This window comes from Doryrhamphus excisus, chromosome 20 (assembly GCF_030265055.1).
Source record: "Doryrhamphus excisus isolate RoL2022-K1 chromosome 20, RoL_Dexc_1.0, whole genome shotgun sequence".
Taxonomy (NCBI): Eukaryota; Metazoa; Chordata; class Actinopteri; order Syngnathiformes; family Syngnathidae; genus Doryrhamphus; species Doryrhamphus excisus.
Genome location: NC_080485.1, coordinates 4,165,165 through 4,189,432, shown reverse-complemented (window position 1 = coordinate 4,189,432; position 24,268 = coordinate 4,165,165). Strand labels below are relative to the sequence as shown.

The 24,268-nt window shown below is 43.2% G+C and overlaps 2 protein-coding genes across 4 annotated transcripts; one reads left to right on the top strand and one right to left on the bottom strand.

The window, feature by feature from the left end:
* Positions 1-249: 249 nt before the first annotated feature.
* dact2 (dishevelled-binding antagonist of beta-catenin 2) lies at positions 250-4,559 on the bottom strand. The gene is made up of 4 exons (XM_058058513.1): positions 4,141-4,559; positions 3,089-3,221; positions 2,727-3,017; positions 250-2,317 (listed from the first exon to the last, which is right to left on the bottom strand). The coding sequence occupies exons 1-4, from the start codon at positions 4,411-4,413 to the stop codon at positions 510-512; spliced, it is 2,505 nt and encodes an 834-aa protein (XP_057914496.1). The 5' UTR covers positions 4,414-4,559; the 3' UTR covers positions 250-509.
* Positions 4,560-8,785: 4,226 nt separating this feature from the next.
* On the top strand, positions 8,786-23,346 carry adam8a (ADAM metallopeptidase domain 8a). Of its 3 annotated transcripts, none has more exons than XM_058059041.1 (25): positions 8,786-8,898; positions 8,980-9,080; positions 9,183-9,256; positions 9,336-9,414; positions 10,582-10,658; positions 14,578-14,809; positions 15,675-15,752; positions 15,865-15,933; positions 16,381-16,550; positions 16,630-16,711; positions 17,349-17,491; positions 17,570-17,747; positions 17,849-17,938; positions 18,054-18,249; positions 18,327-18,408; positions 18,499-18,676; positions 18,753-18,839; positions 18,934-19,018; positions 19,922-20,030; positions 20,111-20,234; positions 21,710-21,748; positions 21,845-21,901; positions 22,137-22,187; positions 22,276-22,356; positions 22,576-23,346. In XM_058059041.1, the coding sequence occupies exons 1-25, from the start codon at positions 8,853-8,855 to the stop codon at positions 22,618-22,620; spliced, it is 2,553 nt and encodes an 850-aa protein (XP_057915024.1). In that variant the 5' UTR covers positions 8,786-8,852; the 3' UTR covers positions 22,621-23,346. The 3 variants fall into 3 exon arrangements, with proteins under 3 accessions (XP_057915024.1, XP_057915023.1, XP_057915022.1); XM_058059040.1 differs by having other exon boundaries at positions 20,111-20,261; XM_058059039.1 differs by having other exon boundaries at positions 20,111-20,309.
* The last annotated feature ends 922 nt before the right edge of the window (positions 23,347-24,268 follow it).

Genomic DNA, 24,268 nt, shown 5'->3' with positions numbered 1-24,268 from the left:
CTGGTCCGAATCAGGAAACCAGATAAGGAGCTGCTGGAGATATCTGTGCTAAATTGGTTTTCCTCAGCAGGATGTCTGTCAGGATCAAGAGTTTTGGGTGATAGTCATCAGGGGGGGAAAAAAGGTGACATGTTTTTCATTGCAAAACCATAGCTCGTAGTCGCATTCAAATAAAACGTCCAATTAAAAGCCAATGGGATTCAATGTATTCGTCAATTGACAATTTATTATAATGACAAACATGGATTATTAGACAGAAAAAATAAAGAATGAACTATGAATTGAAATAACTAATGTAAAAAGTTGGGTTTTGTACACATGATTACGAATTTCTCTTGAATAGCATACATGCATTGAGAAATGACGTAGAATAAGATAAGTATTTACAAATAAGTGTAAGTATAATGGTGTCATACATATGCATGCTTTTGGTTACAACAATATTGTTCTTCCAAATAGGAAGGGTGCCACAATGAAATTCTGTCAACGTTTCGCCTGAGGTCACGCCGCTACACCAGGGTCATGACCTTCAGAGAGGCAGGCTGGAAGCGACGAATCTTTTTCTTTAGGGCTCGGGAAGCTTTGATGCGGCAGGCTGAGGGCTCCGGTCGTGGGAGTTGCTGAAGGGTACGTCCGGCTGCAGTAGGCCCAAGCGAAGCTTCAGCCCATACGAGGTCTCCCTCCTCCTCAAGGCTGTCCAACTGGTCCCCCTCGTCCAGGGACAGGCTGCTGTCCGAGTCTGAGAAAGATTGGAAACTCTGGCTGGACTCGCTATCCCCGAAGCGATTGGTGGTGTTATCGCTCATCTCCCCATCGCTGCTTGCAGCAATGGTGGAATGAAAGAGTGACATGCACTCAGCTGAGTATTCAGACTCACATCTCGGTGGGTAGTGGCTGGATATGCCATAAGGTGCTGGGGGGTACCTTGCATTGAGACTAGTATGGAAGGAGTTAGCTGATATAGAGGTCATGAAGGAGCGAGGAGGTCCCATCCACTGGCCTGACCTGGCGCTCATACTGCGGACCAAATGCATACCTCCTGGTGCATGTGAATGGAGATCTTTGGACCTCAGTCGCTGAGCACACAAGGCTTGGAGCTTCTCCCCGTGCCTCTTCTTCCTCTGCTCCGGAGGCTGATCATACTCTCCACATTGTGATCTGCGGCTTTTGCTGGATTTGGTGGCAGATGGAAGAGGGTGTGGCTTGGACTGGACCTTGTGGGTGTACATTAGTCCAGGGCCACACTGGCTTGAGTCTGACCCTGAACCCTGTTTGTGCTCTTCAGTTGGACAGCTGGCATATTTCTGGATCTTGCCCTTGGCTGATCTTCTTGCTTCCGCCTTGGATCCACTAGATTCTCGTGTTCTTTCGCCAGATGAGTAGCCATGCTGCTGCCTCAGCGCTCGATGCTTCTCACTGCTCTTTCTTCTGAGTTTTACGGCTTTGGTTTTACGATCAGCCTGTCTCACCTTGACCCTCTGAGTCCCAGCTGGGACAAATTTGGCATGGACAAACTCGGAGGAGCCTATGTGGCCATTGTGTATCTCAAAGCCTTGACTGTCCTCTGCACTTGAGCTGTGTGACATGACTGGTCTTTGCCTATGACCCTTCTTCTCTTCCAGCCTTGTTTCTAAGTGGCCTCTTGACACAACATGTGTTTTGTCCTTCTTCCTCAGTGATGACATAGTCACCTCATCAGAGCTGTACTCCCTCATGACAGCAGGATACGGTGGCCCATATGAAACCTCCTGAGGTCTTGCTGACTGTTGGTGGCCAGCGTTATCAGTTGTTCCTGGATTGGAATGTGTCATGCGGTGTCTCCTCTGTTCGTTATCTTGTGGTATGATGTTTATGGCTTGAGTCGGGGGAGGTTGAGGAGGAGATACCGGTTTCTGAGGAAACACAGTTACGACTTCACTTGGTTTACTCTGATAGTTGCTGTGTGTCTGCACAGCCTCTGGGAACTTTTCAATGTGGTTTTTGCTGGAGCTGCGCTGGAGGAGCTTGTCAATATAGCCCAGCGTCTTAGTATCAAAGCCCATCTCAGTACCCTGAAGCGTGTCAGACTCCGTCACTGGGGTTCCTTCTGCAAGTCCAGGTATGGCTGCTTCCCCGACATGGAAAAAGATTGGGCTTTGGAGGGCCACAGCATGCAGTGGGCTAGGGTAGTGGTACAATTCAATTCCATTGCGGGACACCAAATTGCTCTGAAATTTAGGGTCCATTGTAGGGATCTTCAGGTTTGGGCACCCTGGTTGTTTCCTAGCGTCCACAGATTTATAGTTTAGCCCTTGAGTCATCATCCGGTCTAGGTCACCTGAAAGACACAGCAGGTAATATAAAATACTAGAATTTTATATACAGCTCTTGTCTTACACTTTATGCTGTTGTGTTTAATTCTTTTTTTTTAATGCAGAACAATGCTATTTAAAAATGTATTAAATTAATGTATTCATACACAGTAAATTTGCATGAAGTGGATCATTTCCATCTCTAGTCCCAGCAGTCAGATTGAAGTTAGGTATTTTTGTAAGACATTAGAAGTGAAGAAGAAAAACAGTAAACAGAGATAAACAAAAGTCATACAATTCAGTGCACTTGACAAAATTGTGAATTTGCTGAGTGCTCCGAAGTGAGTGTTAATGTGCTTGACTGTGTGAGGTGCCGGTGTTATTACATGTTTTGGCATATTTACCACACACAATCAGGTCAGAGAAAGTGTTCACCTGTTGACACGGGTCTCGGCCGTCCGTGTTCAGCAACAGCAGAGCTCGCTCTGATCCTGCTGCTTCCCAGATGAGTGATGATGCCGCGGGTCGTGTTAGGCTGAGTCGCGCTTTCATCGGCCGAGCGGCGACGGTAAACATCCGCTTGTGATTGTTGGGAAACTTGAGCGTTAGCAGGGCTCGTGGCTGGGAGGAGAAGACTCGTCTGGGAGGACGACAGGCACTCGCTGTACACAGAGGTGCAGGAGTTGGACAAGGAGCAAGAGCCACCATCGCTGAGCTCGTAGAAACCTAGAAAGAGAATGAATGATCATTTAACTGTGACACAATATTTTTGTGAAACGTCACGTGAGCGTACACACCTGAACTTGGCCTGCTGTCGCTCTCCAGTTGCTCTGAGGAGGCCTTGCTCACATCCAGCTTCAGCTCACTTATTTGTTGGTCCAGCTGCTGTAGATGAGTCTTCAGTCCGACATCCTGTTTCCGAAGACGAGACTGCAGAAATCACATATACCATGTTAGGTGTGTATGAAAAGAAAAGAAACTGTAAGAAACATATACATACAGAGTACATCTACTGTACAGCCAACAGAACAAGAGGTGATCCTCAGCTGCGGCTGATGATTAACCCCAGCAGGGCGTGGGGGAGCACGGAAAAAACAGTGGTGGGTAACTCATTCTCCCCCACAGCCAGGGCTAGCCATTGTGTAAACTGCTTAGAGGACCAACGCTTGGGGGTTGGGGTAGGGGACTGTTTGCTTTGCAGCCAGGGTATGGTCTCTACTGTTACAGTTGTTTTGGAGCCTTCAATACACACTTTTTATTTTATAGTCTCGCATTTGCTTCACCAAAGTTGCTCCGGGAAAAAGTTATGCATGTCAACATTCTGTATTGTAAACTGATATGGTTGACGAAATATACATAAGATGGGATGAGCCTTCCGGTTTTAATTCACAAGTACCCCACAATAAATCATTGTAACTCAAGCATGCACGATAATCCCCGCTCTTCCTGCAAATGGCTCCCACGGCAGCACACATGGCAAAGCTTGTCACGCTACTCTTCACCGCGCCAGTTGTCAGCAACACTCACAGCCAACACATAAAACAACACCATCCTTTATTTTATTATTTCCTGGCATTAGTGGACTGACCCCCCCCCCCACCCCCCTGCGGTCTACACATCACACACACAATACTTCGTTACAGCATTGAACCTGATTTATGACTCCAATCCTACTTCCTACCCCCAGCTGAGGGCTTGAAATTGTGTCTCCTAATAATTGGGGACTTGGGCATCAGCTGACCGCTTATGATGCACAAGCAGGGTAAGAATACATTAAACATATTAACATATCACATAAATGTGAGTGCATGTCTCTCTTGACTTATATGTTATTTAAACTACATCCTACCAGCTGCTGCTTCAGTGCTGTAAGTGTCGCCTCCAACCGCTGCTCCTCGGTCCCCATCGTCCTGGTGTCCTCCGGGCCAGGGCGCACGCAAGTGAACGGCTCCTCCCGGTCCACTTTCAGAGCCCAGCTCACCATGTCACTCTGCCGGTCCCGAAGCAGATGCAGCTCTTGCAGCCCGGCCAGGGCAGCCTGCAGCCTCTCTCCGACCCTGCTGCGGTCCGTACCCGCTGCAGCGCTCATCATTCCCACGCAGGAGCCTTTGGTGGTCAGCATGTTGGAGGGCAGACACGGTGCATATCCACAAACGTCATGCAATGATGTGAAAAGTCCTCGTCCGACCTCTCTGCCAACGACAATGTCTTGCTGTTGCTTTTGTTGACCTGCTTGGGTTTTTAACTACCTGGTGAAACTACCCTAGAAGAGAGGCAATTTAAGCTCCTCCCACAGACCAAATGGCCTCGCTCCCCATTGGCTGGCCCCCGGGCCCCACTCAACATCTGTTTCTAATCTTTCCCATTCAAGCTGCCAGTACATGTACCATCATCTGCATATCGGGGATTAAAAAAACAAAAACAGTGTTGGACGTGCATCGATCTACTGTATCTAACAAGCTATGCGGCCAACATAGCTAAAGTGCGCCCTCTTGTGGCCATCATGTCTGTTACTCTAACCCAGGGGTGTCAAACTCATTTCGCATCGTGGGCTACATACCGCCTAGGGCAGAGGTAGGGAACCTATGGCTCGGGAGCCAGGTAGGGCTCTTTTGATGACTGTATCTGGCTCTCAAACATTTCTTACCCCAATAAAAATGTATTTTTGCTAACATTTTAAAGTAAACCATCACAGAAATGACTGTTAAAAATAATATTCAAAATCAACAACTTTCTTATGCATTTTAATTCGTCCATCTATATTCTGCTGCAATACATCCGACCATATCCATCTTTCCTGATGATATTTTCCAGGTCAAACACCAAAACTCGATTATTACTGGGTAATGCGGTAGTCTACCTCGGTCATTGAGATGTCAACATGTAAATGTAAACTTTTCTCCTTTAGTCAAATAGTCACCTAGCTAAAGCTGCAGAACCAAGCCTTCTGGCAAAGATGGCCAAAAGAATGAAATATACTGAGTACGGTGCAAAACTATGCAGCAGCAGAAGTTGCATTAATGGCAGCAAGTATTTGATTTATTATTAGACACTGCGCTGCTCACGAAAGTATGCTGGCCACACCCCATTGGCGTGGGGTAGTGTGCCTGGTCTACGTAATTAGAGCCCATTATATCTAAAACTGTTGGTCTTACATAAAAATGCACACATTTTATTGCATTCAAAATGTATATGGCTCTCACAGATACACATTTTAAAATATCTGGCCTTCATGGCTCTCTTAGCCAAAAAGGTTCCCGACCCCTGGCCTAGGGAGATGTCAAGTGGGCCGGACCATTAAAATTATACCATACTCTGCTATAAATAACCAAAATATCATGTCTTTCCTTTGTTTTGGTGTAAAGAAGCACAAGAACATTCGGAAAATATTGAAATTTAATGAACTATCCTTTTACAAAACATTTAATGAAACACCTCATATTTCCATAGACAAATGTGCAATTTACTCTTATCATTCACAAATATGCATTGCAACTGATCCCACTGATTGTACAAAGGCACAAACTTGAATTGGTACTGAAAAATATAGTAATGCACTTTCACATTAAATAAGACTTTTAAAGAAAGGGATTTTTAAACCACTTACACATACGCATATAAAATCTAAATGTAATCCCTGCGTACACCTTACAAACTAAGGAGAGTGATTTTAAATGTGTAATGAAGAAAGTGTTCGCCTGTCCTGTAAATCTGTAAACTTCATACATGAAACATACATACACATACAATATATACTGAAAATTTATGGAGTTGTATGAACAGTAGAATTCCATCACACAACTTTTGTTTTGAAGCTGCTGACTAACATTAAAGTGCACATTTTTTAAATCACCACAGTAAGGATTCATCTTCACAGAGCTGTATTCTTTCAATGCAAACAGTATCCAAGGCAGCATTTTAAAGGTGTTAGTCTAGTCTGGACTTGTATTTGTTCCTGAAACTTGGCATCTTTTGGCCTGTACAAGTGCATCAACACCAGGTGTCATGTCCTGACTAGCTGTCACTTTCAGAATGTCATTTAAGTGCTTGTTTGTGAGCCTTGAACGCATTTTTGTTTTATTGATATTCATCACTGAGAAAATTTGTTCACAAAGGTAGGTTGTCCCAAACATGCACAAAATTTTAGCAGCCAGGGCTGTTAATTTGGGGTACCCTGGTAGTTTTTCGCTGTGATGAGTCTCGTAGTGGCGTCGAATATTATATTTCTTCAATACCGAAACTTGTTGCAAACACACCAAGCACAGAGGTTTTCCGTGCATCTCTGTAAATAAATAGGACGTGGTCCATTTTTCTTTGAAAATTCTACACTCCTTATCTACTTTTCTCCGTTTGGATAACGACATTTTGGCTAATGAGGATGTAGCGCAGAGGTAGAGACCAAGGTATTAACAACGTCGTAACAAGCAGCAGATGGCGCATTGATACCGTCTGCTGTTTTCAGTCTGTCTCAGTGATGCGGCTTGTCCTCTACTCTGATGGAAAGAGTGCGCCCCTTAGCGGATAATCCATGAATTGCAGCGAATTAAAAATATTAATTCCATGTCTTTTATGCATTTTTTCCACTTTCAAATTATCCTGCGGGCCTGATCGAACCTCCTTGGGGGCCGGTTCCGGCCCGCGGGCCGTATGTTTGACACCCCTGCTCTAACCAGTATTCGAGTGTGGGGGTCGTGTATGATAAAAACAAATGTGCGTGTATAAATATACTGCATCTCACTTCCATAGTACTTTATTGAGGAGCACGGTGCGTCTGTTCTGCTGGTCTGAGGTGTCACTTGGATGCAAATGAGATGCGTGTTTGACAACAGTGTTTTCATTTCTGTTTATAAAATACCAACAATGGGCATCAGGGTCGTGCCATCAATAAAATCCACCCGTGTTCAACGTCCATGACATACGCCTGCCCATACCTTAACCCCACCACCACCATCACTGACATCAGCAAAGCGCTCATCCACTTGACGCCATACATGCCATCTGCCATCTGCCCTGTACAACGAAAACCGGGACTCATCTGTGAAGGGGACACCTCTCCGAGGCGCCAGACGCCATCGAATGTGAGCATTTGCCCACTCAAGCCAGTTACGATGACAAACAGGATTCGGTGCCAGGCCCCGAAGAGGACGAGCCTGCAGATGAGCAGTCGCAAACCAACTGTTGCAGCAGCTGGTCTCAAGATGATTTTGGAGGCGAAAATGTTCAAAGTAGAGGTGCTGGGCTGGTGTGGTTACACGTCCTCTGCGGTTTGATGTCGATTGAATGTAATGTCAAATTATATTATTAATTCTTTAACACCTGTTGTGACATTCAATTTATGGGCGACAGTTGTGGTGGATATCCCTGCAGTCAGTGTGCCCATAGCACAATCCCTCAACAATTGTGACATCTGTGGAATGCCTCAGAGGGCTGTATGATAAAATTGCACATTTTGCAGTGACCTTTTATTGTGGCCAGTCTAAAGCACCCATGCAGTGACATCAATGACAAGGACAGTGATTACCAATATACATTTTGACAGATTTGTGAACAATATGACAGAAATAGTTATTCTAGGGCCCAGGAATTGATCCCCACAGTTAACGGGGACATTGCTAAACATGCGTTTGTGTACAATTGTCACCAATAGTTGCTTTGTTGTCCTTTACCTGTAAAGCTCTTGAAGTTACATCTGTCTTTCTATGTCTTCATCCTGCTGACAGACCACATTTCTCCTTATTTTTCTTGAAAAAGTCCCCTTTCTTGAAATGCAAATGTTGGCACGCCGTCAAACAATTAATGGGCCGAGTGCTTAAGTTAAAGGGGGCTTTCCACATTTTGGTTTCCATCGTTCTGTTTTCCCCCTAAAACATCCAGTCGTCGTCTTACTATAGTTGTGCAGTTGCTTGTGTCGTGGAATGATGACATCACACAAGCGTCAGGTTGTTAAATTGGGACATTGGCGCCATCCGTCGATTAAAATCAAGCTAGAAGTAACATGGGCTCACTGGAATTGTTTTTTTACGTGAGGCTGCGACAGGATATTGTGAATTTGTACTATGTAGAGTGCGTCATCAGACAGATACGCAATAATCAAATGTGTGGCAACCTTTTCCCGGTTCGCGCTTCTGAAATTAGGCAAGGCGGCCAGCAGATGGCAGCAAAAGACAACATGCCACTTAAAACCTTGGGCAATTAATTGACTGCTATCATTTATCGCAATTGCTCATAACACATCTGTATTCACGTGTTATCTAATCTATTTCCATCTTCTGTAGACCATTTAGATCTATAAAACATCGACTTTGGATTTTGAAAATTTTTGTTTTATAGCAAACTAGATAAGTTTTTTTCCGAAAATAATTTGTACATCCGAATTTTGGCACACTTAGAGAAGTACAAAATACATGCCAAAATGGGTCGGGCTGTTTTTATGTACTTTTGTGATTTGTAGACGTCAGAAGGTCAGTTTCAGGAAATTACAAAACAGGGGGCGGGGAGATTCAAGTCTTGGGTATATTCTCAGATTGTCAAGCTCACAATGAGTGAGTCCACCCGAGCAACATGACCCAGTTTGGATATTTGATATGGATTTTCTTCTCTTTGTGGGGTATTTCTATGACTTTTTCTTTCTAGCTTTCTTTTTTCTTTCTTTCGTGTATTCTCATTGGAATACTGATGGTATTTGCAGGGAATGTGTGGACTCTACCTCATGTGATGATGTATAAAACAGTGACTCCTCAGAAGCTGAACAATTCATCTCACATCATCAGTGATGCTGCCACCCATCAGGTAACCTACTGTACATATGTACTGTACACACTCTACAGTGCAACCTCCGCTTTGCCTTGAAACACCTACTTAAGTACTTTGTGTGTGTGTGTGTTGTGTTAGATATACCCTGATGTATTGCAGTACTCTCTGAGGATTGCAGGACAAAATTGCACATTACACCTGGAGAGAAACAAGTAAGAAAGGTGTAGTCCACTTGAGAACCCATTTTTATGATTTGCTAATATGCCCATATCTTGTATTTAATCATTTCAGGGAACTTATTGGAAAAACCTTCTTGGTGACACATTATTCCGAGCAAGGCGTCCAGCTAACAACAAAACCTGCTCTTGAGGTATGTGTGTGTGGCTTTAAGACATTTGCATTGTTAGTGAGCTATCTTTGCTGGCAATTCACACTTCAGAAAGACCCTACATGACATTTACTAGTGACAGCTCCTGAGCCAGTACAGTAGCTCACTCAATGAGTACACCCCTTCCAACTCATCAATTCAGCATTTGGGCATGCATAAGAATAGTCAGTGTCCAGCTTGTGTAGCAGTGTCATACAACAATTATAACAACAAAATATGTAACATCAGAAATGGCAGACTCATGAAAAAAACACTATAACCATCACACAGCAACTTAACACAAAACAGGTAGCTAACACATATACAGGGCAACTATTACTATTAGGAGGATAACACATAACATAATAAAAAATAACAACAACAATGTTAGCTCTAAACATGTACTTTGAGCAACTATTTGCGAAAAGATGCTGCAAGACATGCTGGGACGCTTGAAGCACTCCCTCTATGGCACTTATTCAGAAAAAGTTGCCAAATTTATATGTTTAAATTTAACATAATTGTTGTTTATTATTTATTATAGTAGTGTAGTTGCCCTACATGTGTTTTCTTACTTAGCTCACTGTGAGTTCACTGTTGGCTATTGGGCTGTGAGTTTGAGACCCCCACTCCATAGAGGCCATCAAGTGCAAAATGGAGGACTATGAATAAGGAAAATAATAATAGCATCCACTCTTGTGGGATAATGTTCTACAAAAATGAGTTTGATCTGATGGACCTTTCTCAAACTGTTCCGTCAAAGTTGCAAGCATAGAAATGCATGTCTTGGTAAACTACAGCCCGATAGGGTCCAGCCTTTTCCCTAATTAACCTAGAGGTGTGTCCCAACACTTTTGACCATATGGTGTATTTCCAAGGTACAGGTAGGGTTTTCAACACAGGAGGTTGTTGCATGTTCTGTATTAATCAAGTACAGGATGTCCTGTGGCATCACTGGTTTCGTCACATCTGTTCACTGTGGTTTGCTCATGGGCTGTGCCCTTTGCATTATCAATGACCAATTTCCTTCCTCTAACAGTGACATCTCATACAGGAAGTTGATTACTAACACAATGTATGTTCTTGATGTATCATTCCATCTGACTGTGACTCATGAGCTTGACCTCAGATTAGACTGATTTTAAATCACTTTTTTCCTGACATGGCCAGAATCACTGCTACTACCATGGACACATTGTGGGAGTGGAAGACTCTTCTGCCAGCGTGGAACTGTGCTCAGGAATAAAGTGAGTATACAGCCCCCCCCGCTCCATTCTGTAAAAAGGATCCTACAATGGTTATTGTTTCCAAAGTACGGCACAGGCAAATTCACTTATACCCATGATGACTTGGGACTGACCAGTGTGACTCATGTCCAACATGCAAAAATAGTGACTCTGCTGCAGCGGTTTCCTCTATTAGGATTAATTAGATCACATGTCTGAGATCCAGACGTCCCTGTCTGAAGCTGGTCTCGCTATAACAACATTATACGTCGAGTCAAACTGTCGCCATCATGAAACAGCTGTAACTGTACAGGCAATGTTATAAGTAACATTAAACATGATACGCTGTCATACATGTATAAGGAGACGTTAACCCCTTTAAAGGCCTAATATAAAGTAAAACATATCATTCTTTGAAGATGATGGAACAGAGGCTTCACTAGCTGTCTCAGGCAATGCCTGTTATGACGGAGTATTAAAATAATCTGTGATTTCAGTCCAGTCCAAGGTGGACCCCACCTCTCACCCTAAGACTGATGGGATAGGCTCCAGCATGCCCCTGAGACTCTAATGAGGATAAGCGGCATAGAAAATGGAGGGATGGATGATGAATTCTAGAATTAAATTGTTAATTTATCACAATGAAGACACAAGAAACAACATCATATTACAATATGAAAGTCATACGAAATGATGTTACAGGCTTTATGTTCCGGCGTTAGGACTTTATTCTCCAAATCTCTGAGTTTTTGTCAATATTTTTTAATATGGCCTTAATACAACATTGTTGTCTGCGTCATAACCACTCATCCAACGTGCAGCCCTCTTCAAAAGTATATTGATCCTAAATTAAGTATTTCCAAGCATAAAAATGAACTTAACAACAAATACAAGGCGTTCAGAAGATGAATTTAAAGACGCTGGGATGATAGGTAGTATTCTCCACTGGTCACAGTAATGTTACTGCACTGTTCGGTGAGACACACAAGCACCAGACTCGATCACCGAAACAACAGGCTTTCATCGCAGCTTTGTCTTATCTCACAACAGACACAATAGTCCCTAAAACCTAAGCCAAGCTGAAACTGACGCTTGAACTGAACCCTGACCTCACTTTTTATTGTATTCTTATTTTTTCATATACTACTACATTGGTTAAATCAAGTGTAAAGGTGACAATAACTGTGTTATTTCATGCCACGAGGGCTCTAATAATGCTAAAAACAGATTTAGAAGGTCATAAACAGGTTGTCAGTGCTCTAACTATGAAAATATTCCATTTTTATACTGTATAGTCAGGCTGACTTTGTCGAATTCACTTATTACGGTCGGGTCTAAAACCAGTTAACGGCTATAAACAAGGTTTACTGTACATTCAGTGATAGCTAATGTTAATCAAGTCACTATTATGAGCTGACAACAAACGGAACTAATGCTTCTGTGTGTGTTATGTGGGCTTACGCATTTGGAGAAAGATATCATGCTTGAAACATATTTGAAAGTTAGAGGCCTCTCGGCAGCCGTTTAACGCTTCCAAACAGTCCCTTGAAGAGCCCATATTTATCATCAAACCTGTATGGAAAAAAAGAGCACTGCATTGTCACAAAGTCAGCCAAGTGTACACCATTTTTAAATAACATGATATGGAGTTACTTGGTGGGTAGAAGTATCAAAATATGCCATCTGTTTTAAGGGTGGTAAATTGTCTCACTATGTTGTGAATCAGATGCTGAAGCATGTCTTTTTTGACTGAGATGACTACAGAAATGTTGAAGGCTGTTTTGACCCATTATTTGGCATCAGTACACCCTGAGAAATATTCCATCCATCCATTTTCCTCCGCTTATCCGGGTCCGGTTCACGGGGCAGCAGTTCCACCTTCCCTCACTCGTGAACAAGACCCTGAGATACTTAAAATTGTAAAATATTCCAACTTTGCATTAACAGCGACACGGTCCAGAGAGCTGTTGATTGCAAGACGCAGATATGAGCAGTAATATGCCTTTCAGAGCAACATGTACCATAAAAGTGACTGATGTTCCACATCCATTAGTTCCAGCTGCAACAAGGATGTTGCAGTTGCTATTGTTTCTTACCACACTGGAAGCTAAATACTTAAGGAAAAAGACGAAAGAAAACAAACAAACAAAAAAAGAGAGGGCTTTTGGTGGAGAATCGCAAGTCAGGTGTCAGCCCCCGTCAAAGAGTTATAAATCAAGCAAGACGGAGTCAGAAGGGCGTGCATATAATTCAGGTTTAATGGACCTTTCACATGAGCAGCTGCTTGCAAGCCTCTTGTATGGTCGCCTTCAGAGAGTGGAGTGGAGCATGTCTGAATCAAGGAGGTTGTCACAGACCCTTATCTATGGGTGAATATCCAGTCTCGGTTTTCTGTGCAAGAAAGTTTCTGGGCCCCAGAACTTCCTCAAACAATGGATTGGATACCAACCCACTGAAGAGGCTCTGTCTACCTTACACTATGGAGTGAAGGGTCACTTGGTCATGATGATTTGTGATCATCATGACTATTGACATGACATGATTATTTATTTCAACTCATATTCTGGCCACTCTATATTGAATGTATCTGTTATTTTTTGTAAATACAAAAAGGAAGGAAAATAATCTTAATGGCGCCACTGTGATTATCACTGTATTTTCAGAGCAACGGTCAACATTAAGTGAATTTCCTCAAAGTAGCATATTTCATTTTAAAATTGAATATTTTCATTGTTATAGCACAGGAAACCCCCTTTACCATCTTCTATATACGGTTTCCCTCAATATGAAATAACACCACTTTCGTCACCTTTACACTGACATTGGGATTTGTAGTGAGAGTAGGGAACAGGCGGAAGAGATGCTAGAAGAGTGGAGGTTTGCCCTGGAAAGGAGAGGAATGAAGAGCAGCAAGACGGGGTATATGTGTATGAATGAGAGGGGCCCAAGTGGAAGAGTGAGGTTACAGGGAGAAGAGATACAGAAGGTGGAGAATTTGAAGTACTTGGGGTCAACAGTCCACAACAATGGAGATTGTGAAAAGGAGATGAAGAAGCGTGTGCAGGCAGGATGGAACGGATGGAGAAAAGTGTCAGGCGTGATGTGTGATAGAAGAGTTTCAGCTAAAATGAAAGGAAAGGTATACAAAACTGTGGTGAGACCAGCCATGTTGTTTGGTCTAGAGACAGTGCCACTGAGGAAGAGTTAGGAAGCAGAACTGGAGGTAACAGAGATGAGGATGCTGAGGTTCTCGTTGGGAGTGACCAGGATGGATAGGATCAGGAACAAGTACATCAGAGGGACATTACATGTTAGAGGCCTTGGAGATAAAGTCAGTTATCGGCCAGACTGAGATGGTTGGGACATGTCCAGAGGAGAGATAGTGAATATATTGGTAGAAGGATGCTGCGTTTAGAGCTGCCAGGTAGGAGGCGTAGAGGAAGACCGAAGAGGAGGTTTATGGATGTCGTGATTTGCTGTGGTGACCCCTGAAGGAGAAAGCCCAAAGAGAAAGAAGAAGAAGTCACCTTTACACTCACGACTCAAAAAAAAGAAAGCGACGTTGGGGATTCCGAGTTGAGTTTTAGCATGCTGTTGGTTACGGCTGCAACAGTAGCCTGTGTTTTTATTAGGGATTGTTGTGCCTGTTGTGAGATACTTTATTTAATTGTATTGGTCATATTGGACTGAGCAGTCAGACCCTTACCGAGGTCACAATAACTTCCATGGTTGGTTCTATGGTTATCATTACACCTTTCCTCTTTGACACAGTGGTACCCTTCTGTAGTGGCATTGCAATAAAGTTGAAGAGAAATCACCACATACTTCAGTATGCAGTAAAAATAGGGAATATTAGATAATCTAAACAAAGGATATAATTTGACATTAGGGCAATACATTTCCCTCCACCCTCTCTTTAAGTTCCTTTTTTTCCCTGTAGGGGGTTTGTACGCCTGCAGGACCAAACGTACCTGATAGAACCCCTCGCCAGCACAGCAAGTGAACAGCAGACTGACAGCGGGGCTGCTAAAGTTTACAGCGACAAGGGGCTTCATGCTGTGTACAACTACAAACACCTGAGAAGGAAGAGGAGCTCCTGTTCCCATGGAAACACAACCATGTACTATGATCACGGAGCCCGTCCGTCTGGACTGTTCCAGCTCAGCAATCTGGTAAAGACACACTGCGTAGACAGATACACATTCTATATGTAAGCAGTCAATACCCCGTCTTGAAGCAACCTCTTTTCTTGAGAAACTTCAGACAGTCCAGTCTCTTCTTCCGGATCGGATTCCGCATCCAACACATATGGCTGTATGTTAAAAGCCAACGTTTTAAAAAGCTACATCACCGTTTATTATCAATGCTTATGCCGTTTGTCATCTCCCATAAAGTTGGGTTTGGCAGCTAGCAGCACCACACCGGACCAACCACAGCAGAGTGGGCGTGCCTGGAGACGGGCCGTGGGTGGAATAAATTAAATGGGAAGCACGAAATCTATAGAAATGCAGCTGAATAGGTGCAGATTCTGGAAGATATGGAACGCTTCTGTGATAGTTTTGTGTGTAGCTGCTCTTTAACTCAGAACAAAGGGCCGAAAAATGTGCATGATAGGTCCCCTTTAAAGTTCTCCTACAATGCGTAACACTACACTCCTCCATGGTCTTCCACATCCACAAATACAACTTTCATAATTTGCTATGAGTTATTTCTTGAATTCAATAGTGTTTCTCACATTCTCTCTGAAAATGCTGGGACTTGCAACTTTCTTTGGCTCCATTTTTGGCTTATTTTACAGCCATAATCAAAAGAAAAGCAGAGACGTGAGGTGAGAAACACTACTGAATCACTCATGCTAAATCACAAAGGCAGTGTTTGTGTTGCTCTCGCTGCCAGATCGTGTCTTTGCAAAAAAAATCATGTCTAGAGTCCGTTTCGCTTAGGGTCAAACCTTCTGCTTCAGCTACAGATTAATGATGCTAACCAAGGTTCCGCTGTATACTTTTATCTATGTTCTAAATTGTCTGTGTCCTTCAGAGAAGCAGAGCCCAAACCAAAGACAAAGAAAGAAAACCAAGAACAGTGGAGCTTGCTGTCGTGGTCGACTACAAGGAGGTTTGATTCTCCTGTTTAATGTCTGCACTTGAGGCTGATCATAAATGTGCAATTTGCAATGTACATTCCCTTCAAAAACTGATACTGATATCTGTAAATGTTTTCTTTCCAGTACAAGAAGTTTGGCAGTAAAAAGATTGTGGAGGCCAGAGTGCTTGAAATAGCAAACCACGTTGACAGGGTATGTGTCATAGTCATTACTACTATAAAGGAGGTTCATTCTCAAATTTATATGACTGTAGGTTTAATTTGTGTGGTAACTTTGGGTCTGAATACCAGAAATTCAGGGAAAAAGTGTGCTGATACGATGTGTTCTTCACAAGTGCTTAAAAGGAGAAGTTCTCTCACTTTGACTGTGAATCTTAACACATTAGCGGGGGATTTTCACACATATCACACGTTCCTGTTTGCATATTCTCTAAGAAATGGGCCAACGACAATGTGTCATCAGACACTAGACTTAACAGTGGTGGTCTGTGGCAGTATTATAGCTGCAGTACTGTATACCCTTGTTTCAGTGGATTCTAGCGTCATGTCTGACTCCTTTTTGAACTGTTCTTCACATAAGTCATCCATGTTATTTCCTCTCCATTTCAATGTCAAATTGTATTCCGCTGTTGTGTTGCAGCTCTATCGACCTGTAGGCATCCGTGTGATGTTGGTGAGTCTGGATATCTGGTCATACAAAGATCAAATAGAGGTCAGCACCAACCCGGAGCAAACCCTCAGCCGCTTTCTTGAGTGGCGCCAGCGGAGCCTCCTGCCTAGAACTAAACATGACAATGCACAATTCATCACGTAAGACGCAGACGTGTTTTTTGGCTCTCACCAAGAGAGGTTAACTGCTGTGTTAACATTTGTCTTTTTCTTCATTCAGAGGAGTGGATTTTGAAGGCACTACTGTTGGGTTGGCCAACACAAATGCAATGTGCACCTCTACCTCGGGGGCGGTCAATGAGGTAGGTGCATTCTTTTGTTGCATACAATCCATTCATCTCGGCATCATCCCTCATCATCATCATAAAACCAATCATTATGTATGGGGAATGTTTTAGGTAACATTTGAACAACTATCATACAAGTGCACAAAGAATTTAACCACTGTAAAGAACCCTACCTTTGATAACTAGTGCATTAGTAATACTAAAACACTACTGAGTTTAAACAGTATTAACCTAAGTAACAAATGACAATGGCAAAATGGGGTGGGGATCCATGTCACAGTCCTGCATATTCTCACGAGGGTCGCGGGTATGCTGGAGCCTATCCCGGCTGTCTTCGGGCGAGAGGCGGGTTACACCCTGGCCTGGTGGCCAGCCAATCACAGGGCACATATAGACAAACAACCATTCACACTCACATTCATACCTATGGACAATTTGGATTCACCAATTATCCTAGCATGTTTTTGGAATGTGGGAGAAAACCGGAGTACCCGGAGAAACCCACGCACGCACGGGGAGAACATGCAAACTCCACACAGGCCAAACTAAAAAAGCTGCATCCCACAAATGATCCCGGGCCACAATTTGGACAGCCATATCTTCACTATATTTGGGATTTTCTGTAATCGGTGTCCCTCGTTTGCGCACACAGGATCACAACAACAATGCAGTAGGAGTGTCTTCCACCATTGCCCACGAGATGGGTCACAACCTGGGCTTATCTCATGATACTGAAAACTGCATCTGTGGTTCTTTGACGTCAAAAAAAGGCTGCATCATGGCTGAGAGTGTTGGGTAAGCTTGTGGTGTTCACTTTAGGTTTAACTACTGTATAGTCAAACTTAATGGAAACATTCCTAAATGTTCCCTTAGTGTTGTGTATCCAGAGTTGTTTAGCAGCTGCAGCCAGCAGCAGCTCAGCAGGTTCTTGGCGGAGGTCAACCCAGCTTGTTTGCTGGATACGCCCTCTACTGATCGTATTTATGGGGGGCCGGTGTGTGGCAATGCCTTCCTGGAGCCTGGAGAGGAGTGTGATTGTGGGACTGTGGAGGTACAGTATGCTGCGCTCACGTGAACATTTACTGTATATGAATAAAGGACCCCACCAAGGAAGGCTGGAATGTAATGTTGTGTCCCTGTCATATCTCCAAGGAATGCAAGAATCCCTGCTGCAACGCTACTAACTGCAAACTTAACGCTGGAGCCCAGTGTGCTGAGGGTGAATGCTGCCACGACTGTCAAGTACGTAATAATCACTCTTCACGTGACGCTCATTGTGCAACCGTGTCTCTTGACAATGTTCAGTCTCACGGGTTCTATGTGATTAAGTGCATTTCCGGTGCATCACCATTTGCAGCTGAAAGCATCAGGCAGCGTCTGCCGGCCAAGGACAGGAAACTGTGACTTGGCAGAATACTGCACTGGACTGTCCGCCTCCTGTCCTCCTGACGCCTACGCCCAGAATGGTCTGCCGTGCAACCGTGGGAAAGGATACTGCTACAGTGGAAAGTGTCCATCACGACAGCAACACTGCAAGAGGCTATGGGGGCCAGGTAGTAGAGAAATTGAATTATTACACACTACCTATGTTTTGGAACATCAGGACATCTCACTTGCTTCCTTTCTCTAGATGCTGAAGTGGCTGCAGATGCTTGTTTCTTCCAACATGGAGGCTGCAGAAAGACCTTTTTTAGCCAAAGATGTTTGGGAAAGTATGTATATTTACACTGCATTATGGTTTCAGAAATGATTACCACATTCTCGGACTTCAGGGTTTATAACTTTGTGTTGTTTGGTTGCAGAGATCAATCATGCGGGGCACTTTTCTGCTCTGGAGGATGGGAATTCCCAGTGACATCGAGGAAGTCGTTCTACAGAGTAGGAAATGAGGAATGCAATGAGGCAACACTGAATCCTGAAGACAACTACCCTGCAGATTTGGGCATGGTGCCAACCGGAACCAAGTGTGGCAACAACATGGTAAAAGCCAATGATCCTTTTGTCAAAGCTTACATAAATCCCGATCAAACTCAACGAAACTTCACATGTCTCTCAGGTATGCTACAATCAAAAGTGTCAGGACATCAGAACCATTAAAGCGTATGGAACCAATGACTGTTCGGCCAAATGCAACAACCACGGGGTGAGAAATCCCAGACACACACACGCAATATGAGGATTTCAAGCATTTTCAAACAAGGAAATTGACTGATTGAAATTGAACTTACCTCAAACAGGTTTGCAACCATGAGAGCAAGTGTCACTGTGATCCTGGCTGGGCTCCACCTTTCTGTGATGTGCTGGAATCCGACCTTCCAGGAGGTATTCTTTACATTTAAATGATATATTTTAGGGGTGCCGGGGAAAAACCCATAAAGCGCCCAAAAACTTTATTAGCCACCTGAAATGCCAACCCGCTAAACCTTGCTGGGCAACTTCAGGTGCCCCCCCCCCCCCCCCCCCCCCCCCCCCCCCCCCCCGCACTATACTCTGGTTTCCCTGACCTCCATAGCGCCACACCTGCTGCTTGGAGCACATGTCCAAATATAGTGCACTTTGCTGGGTCACAGCAAGTGGCTCCTTCCACTGTTTACTCTGGTTCTACAGATAGTAGTGATGTAGTATAACTTCATGATATTTGATGAGGACAAATCAACAGGTACAGTTGAGTCCTTCTTACATCCAGGTGTAATAGATTGGTACCATACCGGTATCGAGAAGCAGAAGGTTTTCGGTATCGGTTTGAAAAAAAAAAGATATTGTGTATCTGTAATGTATTTGCCTGCCTGTCTTATTATTATTAGCTTGTTAACCATTTTTGTTACATTTAAAAGATAAAAGAACTAAGATGTGAAGTGAGATATGAAGATGAAAGATAAATGTTGGAGCGGAAAACAAAGAATACAGGTCATAAACAGTATGGCTCCAGTCTTATAATCATGCATGAAGTTGAACTATCACACAAACATAAAGTGACAGCCCGTAAATGAGCTACAACCTTGGTGAGCTTGTGCTTTACATGTGATTGTGTCCTGTTTGCTTCTCCAGCACTTACTTGGGATAGTTTATAGACAACTGTGTTCTGTTCTTGCAATCTAACAGCAGTGCTTATATCAGTGATTTCATGGAATTCCCAGATTAGTCGGCGTAAATACAGTAATGACATTTTCTGTCACATCCCCCCAAGCAGTGATTTAATCCTGATAATGTGATATGTGTTTACAGGAGGTGGACTGGTGCTTATTGTCTCGCTGGCTGTAGGCTTGCTCATTCTCTTAGTCCTGCTCATTGGAGGCTTCATGTGCTGCAGTCGGACCAGACAACCTGCAAAGAGGTGTGATATGAAGTTGCCTCAGCCTCAATGAATGAATGAATCCTTGTGTCCTTAAGTTTCGGAGTATGTTTCTGTCACAGATGCCTCCAGTCTACCTCAGGACAGACAAATCCATTGTTTCGCTCAGGTGTTGCACGGGGCAGCCCTCATCTTCGCACCACAGCTATCAGCCAGCCGACGTTCGTGGAATCTTCGGCAAACCGAGTCTGTACACCGCTGTCATGCACCACGGTTAGACCATCCTGTGTGGCGTTCAAGCCTTGTAGAACAGCCCCCGAGGTGTGTTGTTTGACTCATGCAGATTTTCTGCAATGGTAGTGTTGTGGTACATGATCATGGCTTTTGTGCATTTCATGCATGATCAATTCCTAGCCGTGCCTCACGTTGTCATTGGCTGGAGAGCCTCTAAACTAAAACTAAAAAATAGCATAATTAACAAATGCTCACTTTCTGATGTAATCTCAACCCTTTCTGTTATGACCACAGACGGGGGCTCAATAGCGCCCCCACAGTGTCTGACGCTCTTTTATAACTTTATTCTGACCTGAACACATCAACAGCAGTAAAATTCCGACACCATTATCCAACTCACAAAACACATCTCTAGTCCGCCCTGGAATGAAACTTCCTCATTGTCGCTCAAGGACAGCAGGGTGCATTCAGGGACACACTAAACTTCACAACAATGTGTTTATTATGAGTGTTTGTAAATAAAAACAAAGAAAAACAGTAAGTGGATAATACTATCACTCACTAGCGTCACTCTTACAAAAGGGGTACATATTGCTGCCTTTTAATGTATACAGTAATAAAGGGCATATTTCACACATAGTTGAAAATTGGTCATCATTTGAAAACTATGATTCATTTGATTTTAAAAAATCGACCAGTCCAGGACGTACTCCAGCAAACACACCAGTCCAGGCTGTGTATGTATGCTAGGTAGGCTCCAGCATATAAGCGACCCTAGTGAGGATAAGCGGCATAGAAAATGGATGGATGGATAAATGATTTTAAAATGTCATCATTTGACAGCACTAAGTAAAACATAACAAAAACATGAACCCACAAATTATGAAAATAGCCCTTTTTAGTTTTTAGCATTTTTAGCTTCATAAAAATTGCTGAATTTGCACATTTTCTGACCCTGAAGCTACCGCGAGCATGCCTGCCTACTGTCTCGCTAAGAGCTGGACCGTGGCAGCTGCCAGTTTGTTTGCTATTACACACTGTGACTTTCCCCAGCCCTTGTCATGTCTTTATTGGCAGTATGACATCATTATTCTTGCTAATCGCACAATAAAATACCGTACATAGAAATGTCATATAGGAGGCACTTACAGTGCCACTGAATCTTGAAGAGGTCATAAAGAGGTGCTTGTCACTGCCTACTGGCAGAAAATATATAATCATTCAATATAAACACTTAAGATGTTCTAACTTCTTCATCTGTTGCTATACCAGCCTGTATAGTCAGCCACGAGTCAGTTGCCATATGGCATGAGCATCCTGGTGGATAGTCTCATATTTGAGCCTCCAAACTGTTTTTCTTGCGTCCCCCAGACGGCCACCTTGACCCCATTACTTTCCAGGCACTAAGCCTAGTAGTCCTTTGAGTAGATCTCAAAATGTCAGCCAGAAAGAAAGAGTCATCATTCTCCTGTCTTTATCTCCTACAGCCCCCCAGAACTGTACCTCAGCCATCCAAGATCCAACCGGTAACACTAACCAGCCCCAACACGCTCCAAAGAGTCATTCTTATCACCCTCAATGTTTATGTTTCTACTTAAGTCACAAAATGTTGTTTTTTTTAGGACTTAAAGCCACTCTTGCAACCACCAGCTGTGCCAACCAAGCCAGTCTACTCTGAGGTAATAATGCAAACATGCTCTAATTATACTAAAAGTATATTTACACAACCCTCACAGAGGCATTCATTGGAAGAAGGCAATCGTTGGAAATATATTGTTTAGTGTATGACAACTTTTCAATGTGCAGCCAACCTTTTAAAGTGCATGTATAGTGGGAGATAAAAACCGATGAATACATCGGGGGGATGAAGGGGTTGAAAGACTAATAAGTGATTAGGAGTTGTGTTTCTTCCAGGCTCGGCCACTACCTCCATCCAGACCTCTACCGCCTCTTGCGTCAAAAACAGTAGGTCAACAGCTAGAGTAATCACGCTGATGTTCCTGACTTTGTTGTTTTTGTTGTTGTCCTAATGTAATCATTTACTTTCTCATAGGTCACAAAGACTAAACCTCAGACGCCTCCAGTGAAGCCAAAGCCCACGGTTGTCCCTGCCCCGCTTCCTCATACCCAGCTGGTACGTACGTATTTAAGGGAGACCACAGCTTTGCTAAATCCTCCACTTCTTATTGGTATTTGAGGAATGCACATTCATGATTGTGTTGCTTGTTGCTCGGTGTTAGTGTGGCATCCAAATCACATGAATGAACAGAGAGAGATGGCACGTACAGTAAATCGTTAATTTGTGGAGGAACCTGAAAAAAGCTCATTGTCTTTGGTGACTTTGTTTGTGTAGCTTGCAGGGAGAGCTGCCCTCATTCCACACAACAGGCCCAGATGACCGAGGGGAAAAACTCACAGTTCCTCCGACATTGATGATCTTATCTCACCTACAAGGACTTAAAACAGCTCTCAGGAGACCTCAGGTCTGGGGTTCACGTGGGTACGAGATGCAGTGGAGGATCAACAAGAAAGATACACAAACAGGACTTTTTTTCTCTGCACCATGAGGATTACCGCCGTCTGCCTTGCTTCTTTTTTTAAATGAAAACCTGAAAACTGTGATTGACACGTTCAACTCTTGTGTGCTACACGACAAATGGCTATGCCGCCATGATGATGATGTATTTGAAGGGAAACGTCTTTTCCTCGATCCTGAGATATGTGAACGCTTGATGACAAAAAAATGCACTGCTGATGCCATAACTCTTTTGATTTATTATCACAGCCACACATTGTTTTGGTACTGCCTTTCCAATAAGTTGTTTAGGGATTTTCAAATGTGGCACCAACGTGGGCACTTTAAAGACTTGATTATGAAAGGACAAGAACACAGAACATATCTGTTAAGGAACTGTATGGATTTGTGTATGATGGTTATTTTTTCTCATATTAATACACATGTCAAGGGATTTTTATATTGTGCAATCTATGCAGCAGTCATCATCACGCTGTCCCTTGTTTGACAATTCAAATATCCATCTGATAATCATTAATATTTATAATGACTTTGAGGATAATAAACTCTAGTGGACATGAATACATTCCCTTAATTATATTTTATTATATGTCATTTGGCTTCCTGCCACCTTGGCATCCTTTTTCATGGTCAAACGTTGTGTGGGTTTTTCACTTTTTATTTCCATCAGTATTGAAACATTTGTCTCACAAAGTTTGCTGATTGTCCGACGAGGTGAATGGTGTCTTCTAGAAATGTGAACAAGTGTACTGTGTCTCCTCGTGTGTTCCAGCAAAAGCCTTCAACCCAACCAGCGGGCATAATATAAAAATATATAAAACAAACAACAGAAATTCACAGAGCACGGGGAATGCACTGTAGTGAATGGGAACTTTCGGGTGGGGCTCCGCCTTCTTTCTTATTGAAATGGTAAATATGTAAATATTAGAGCAGTATCAAGATTAACATGTGTTCTGGTATCGTGAGCACTTCAAAATTTAGACATAATGGGTTTCAGTGTGTGGTAATGTCACAGCATGTACTGTACAGCCCCCTCGGCAGCGAGGCAAAGGGTCAGGGGGCCACAAGGGAGGAGGCCTTTGGTCTCAACTCTACCTCAGCAGATAACAGGTTCTTCATAAATATAGCAGCTGAGTTCCATTTTGGAGACTTTGAAACTCTTTAAAACTGAATATATAGAAATAAAGCATGTCAATCACGACCTACATAAGGTAGAAACAATTCTCCCTGTGATAGTCAACATAATTAACTAATTTACATTGGAAATCTGTTTAACAATAAACACCTCCAAATATGGTACATTTAATTCCAACACAGCCAAACTGATCAGAAAATCCGAATGGGCTAAAAACATGGATCATTTAATTCTAGAACAGTTAAATCCCGCAGTGCTTCATCCAGGAGAGAAACCCATCGAGCACACATCTGCTTACGTATCATTTCCATTCACAAGTGCTCCTATTTGCGCTCTTTCTGTAAAAAGACCCTTTACGCTGCGTTGCCTCGCAAC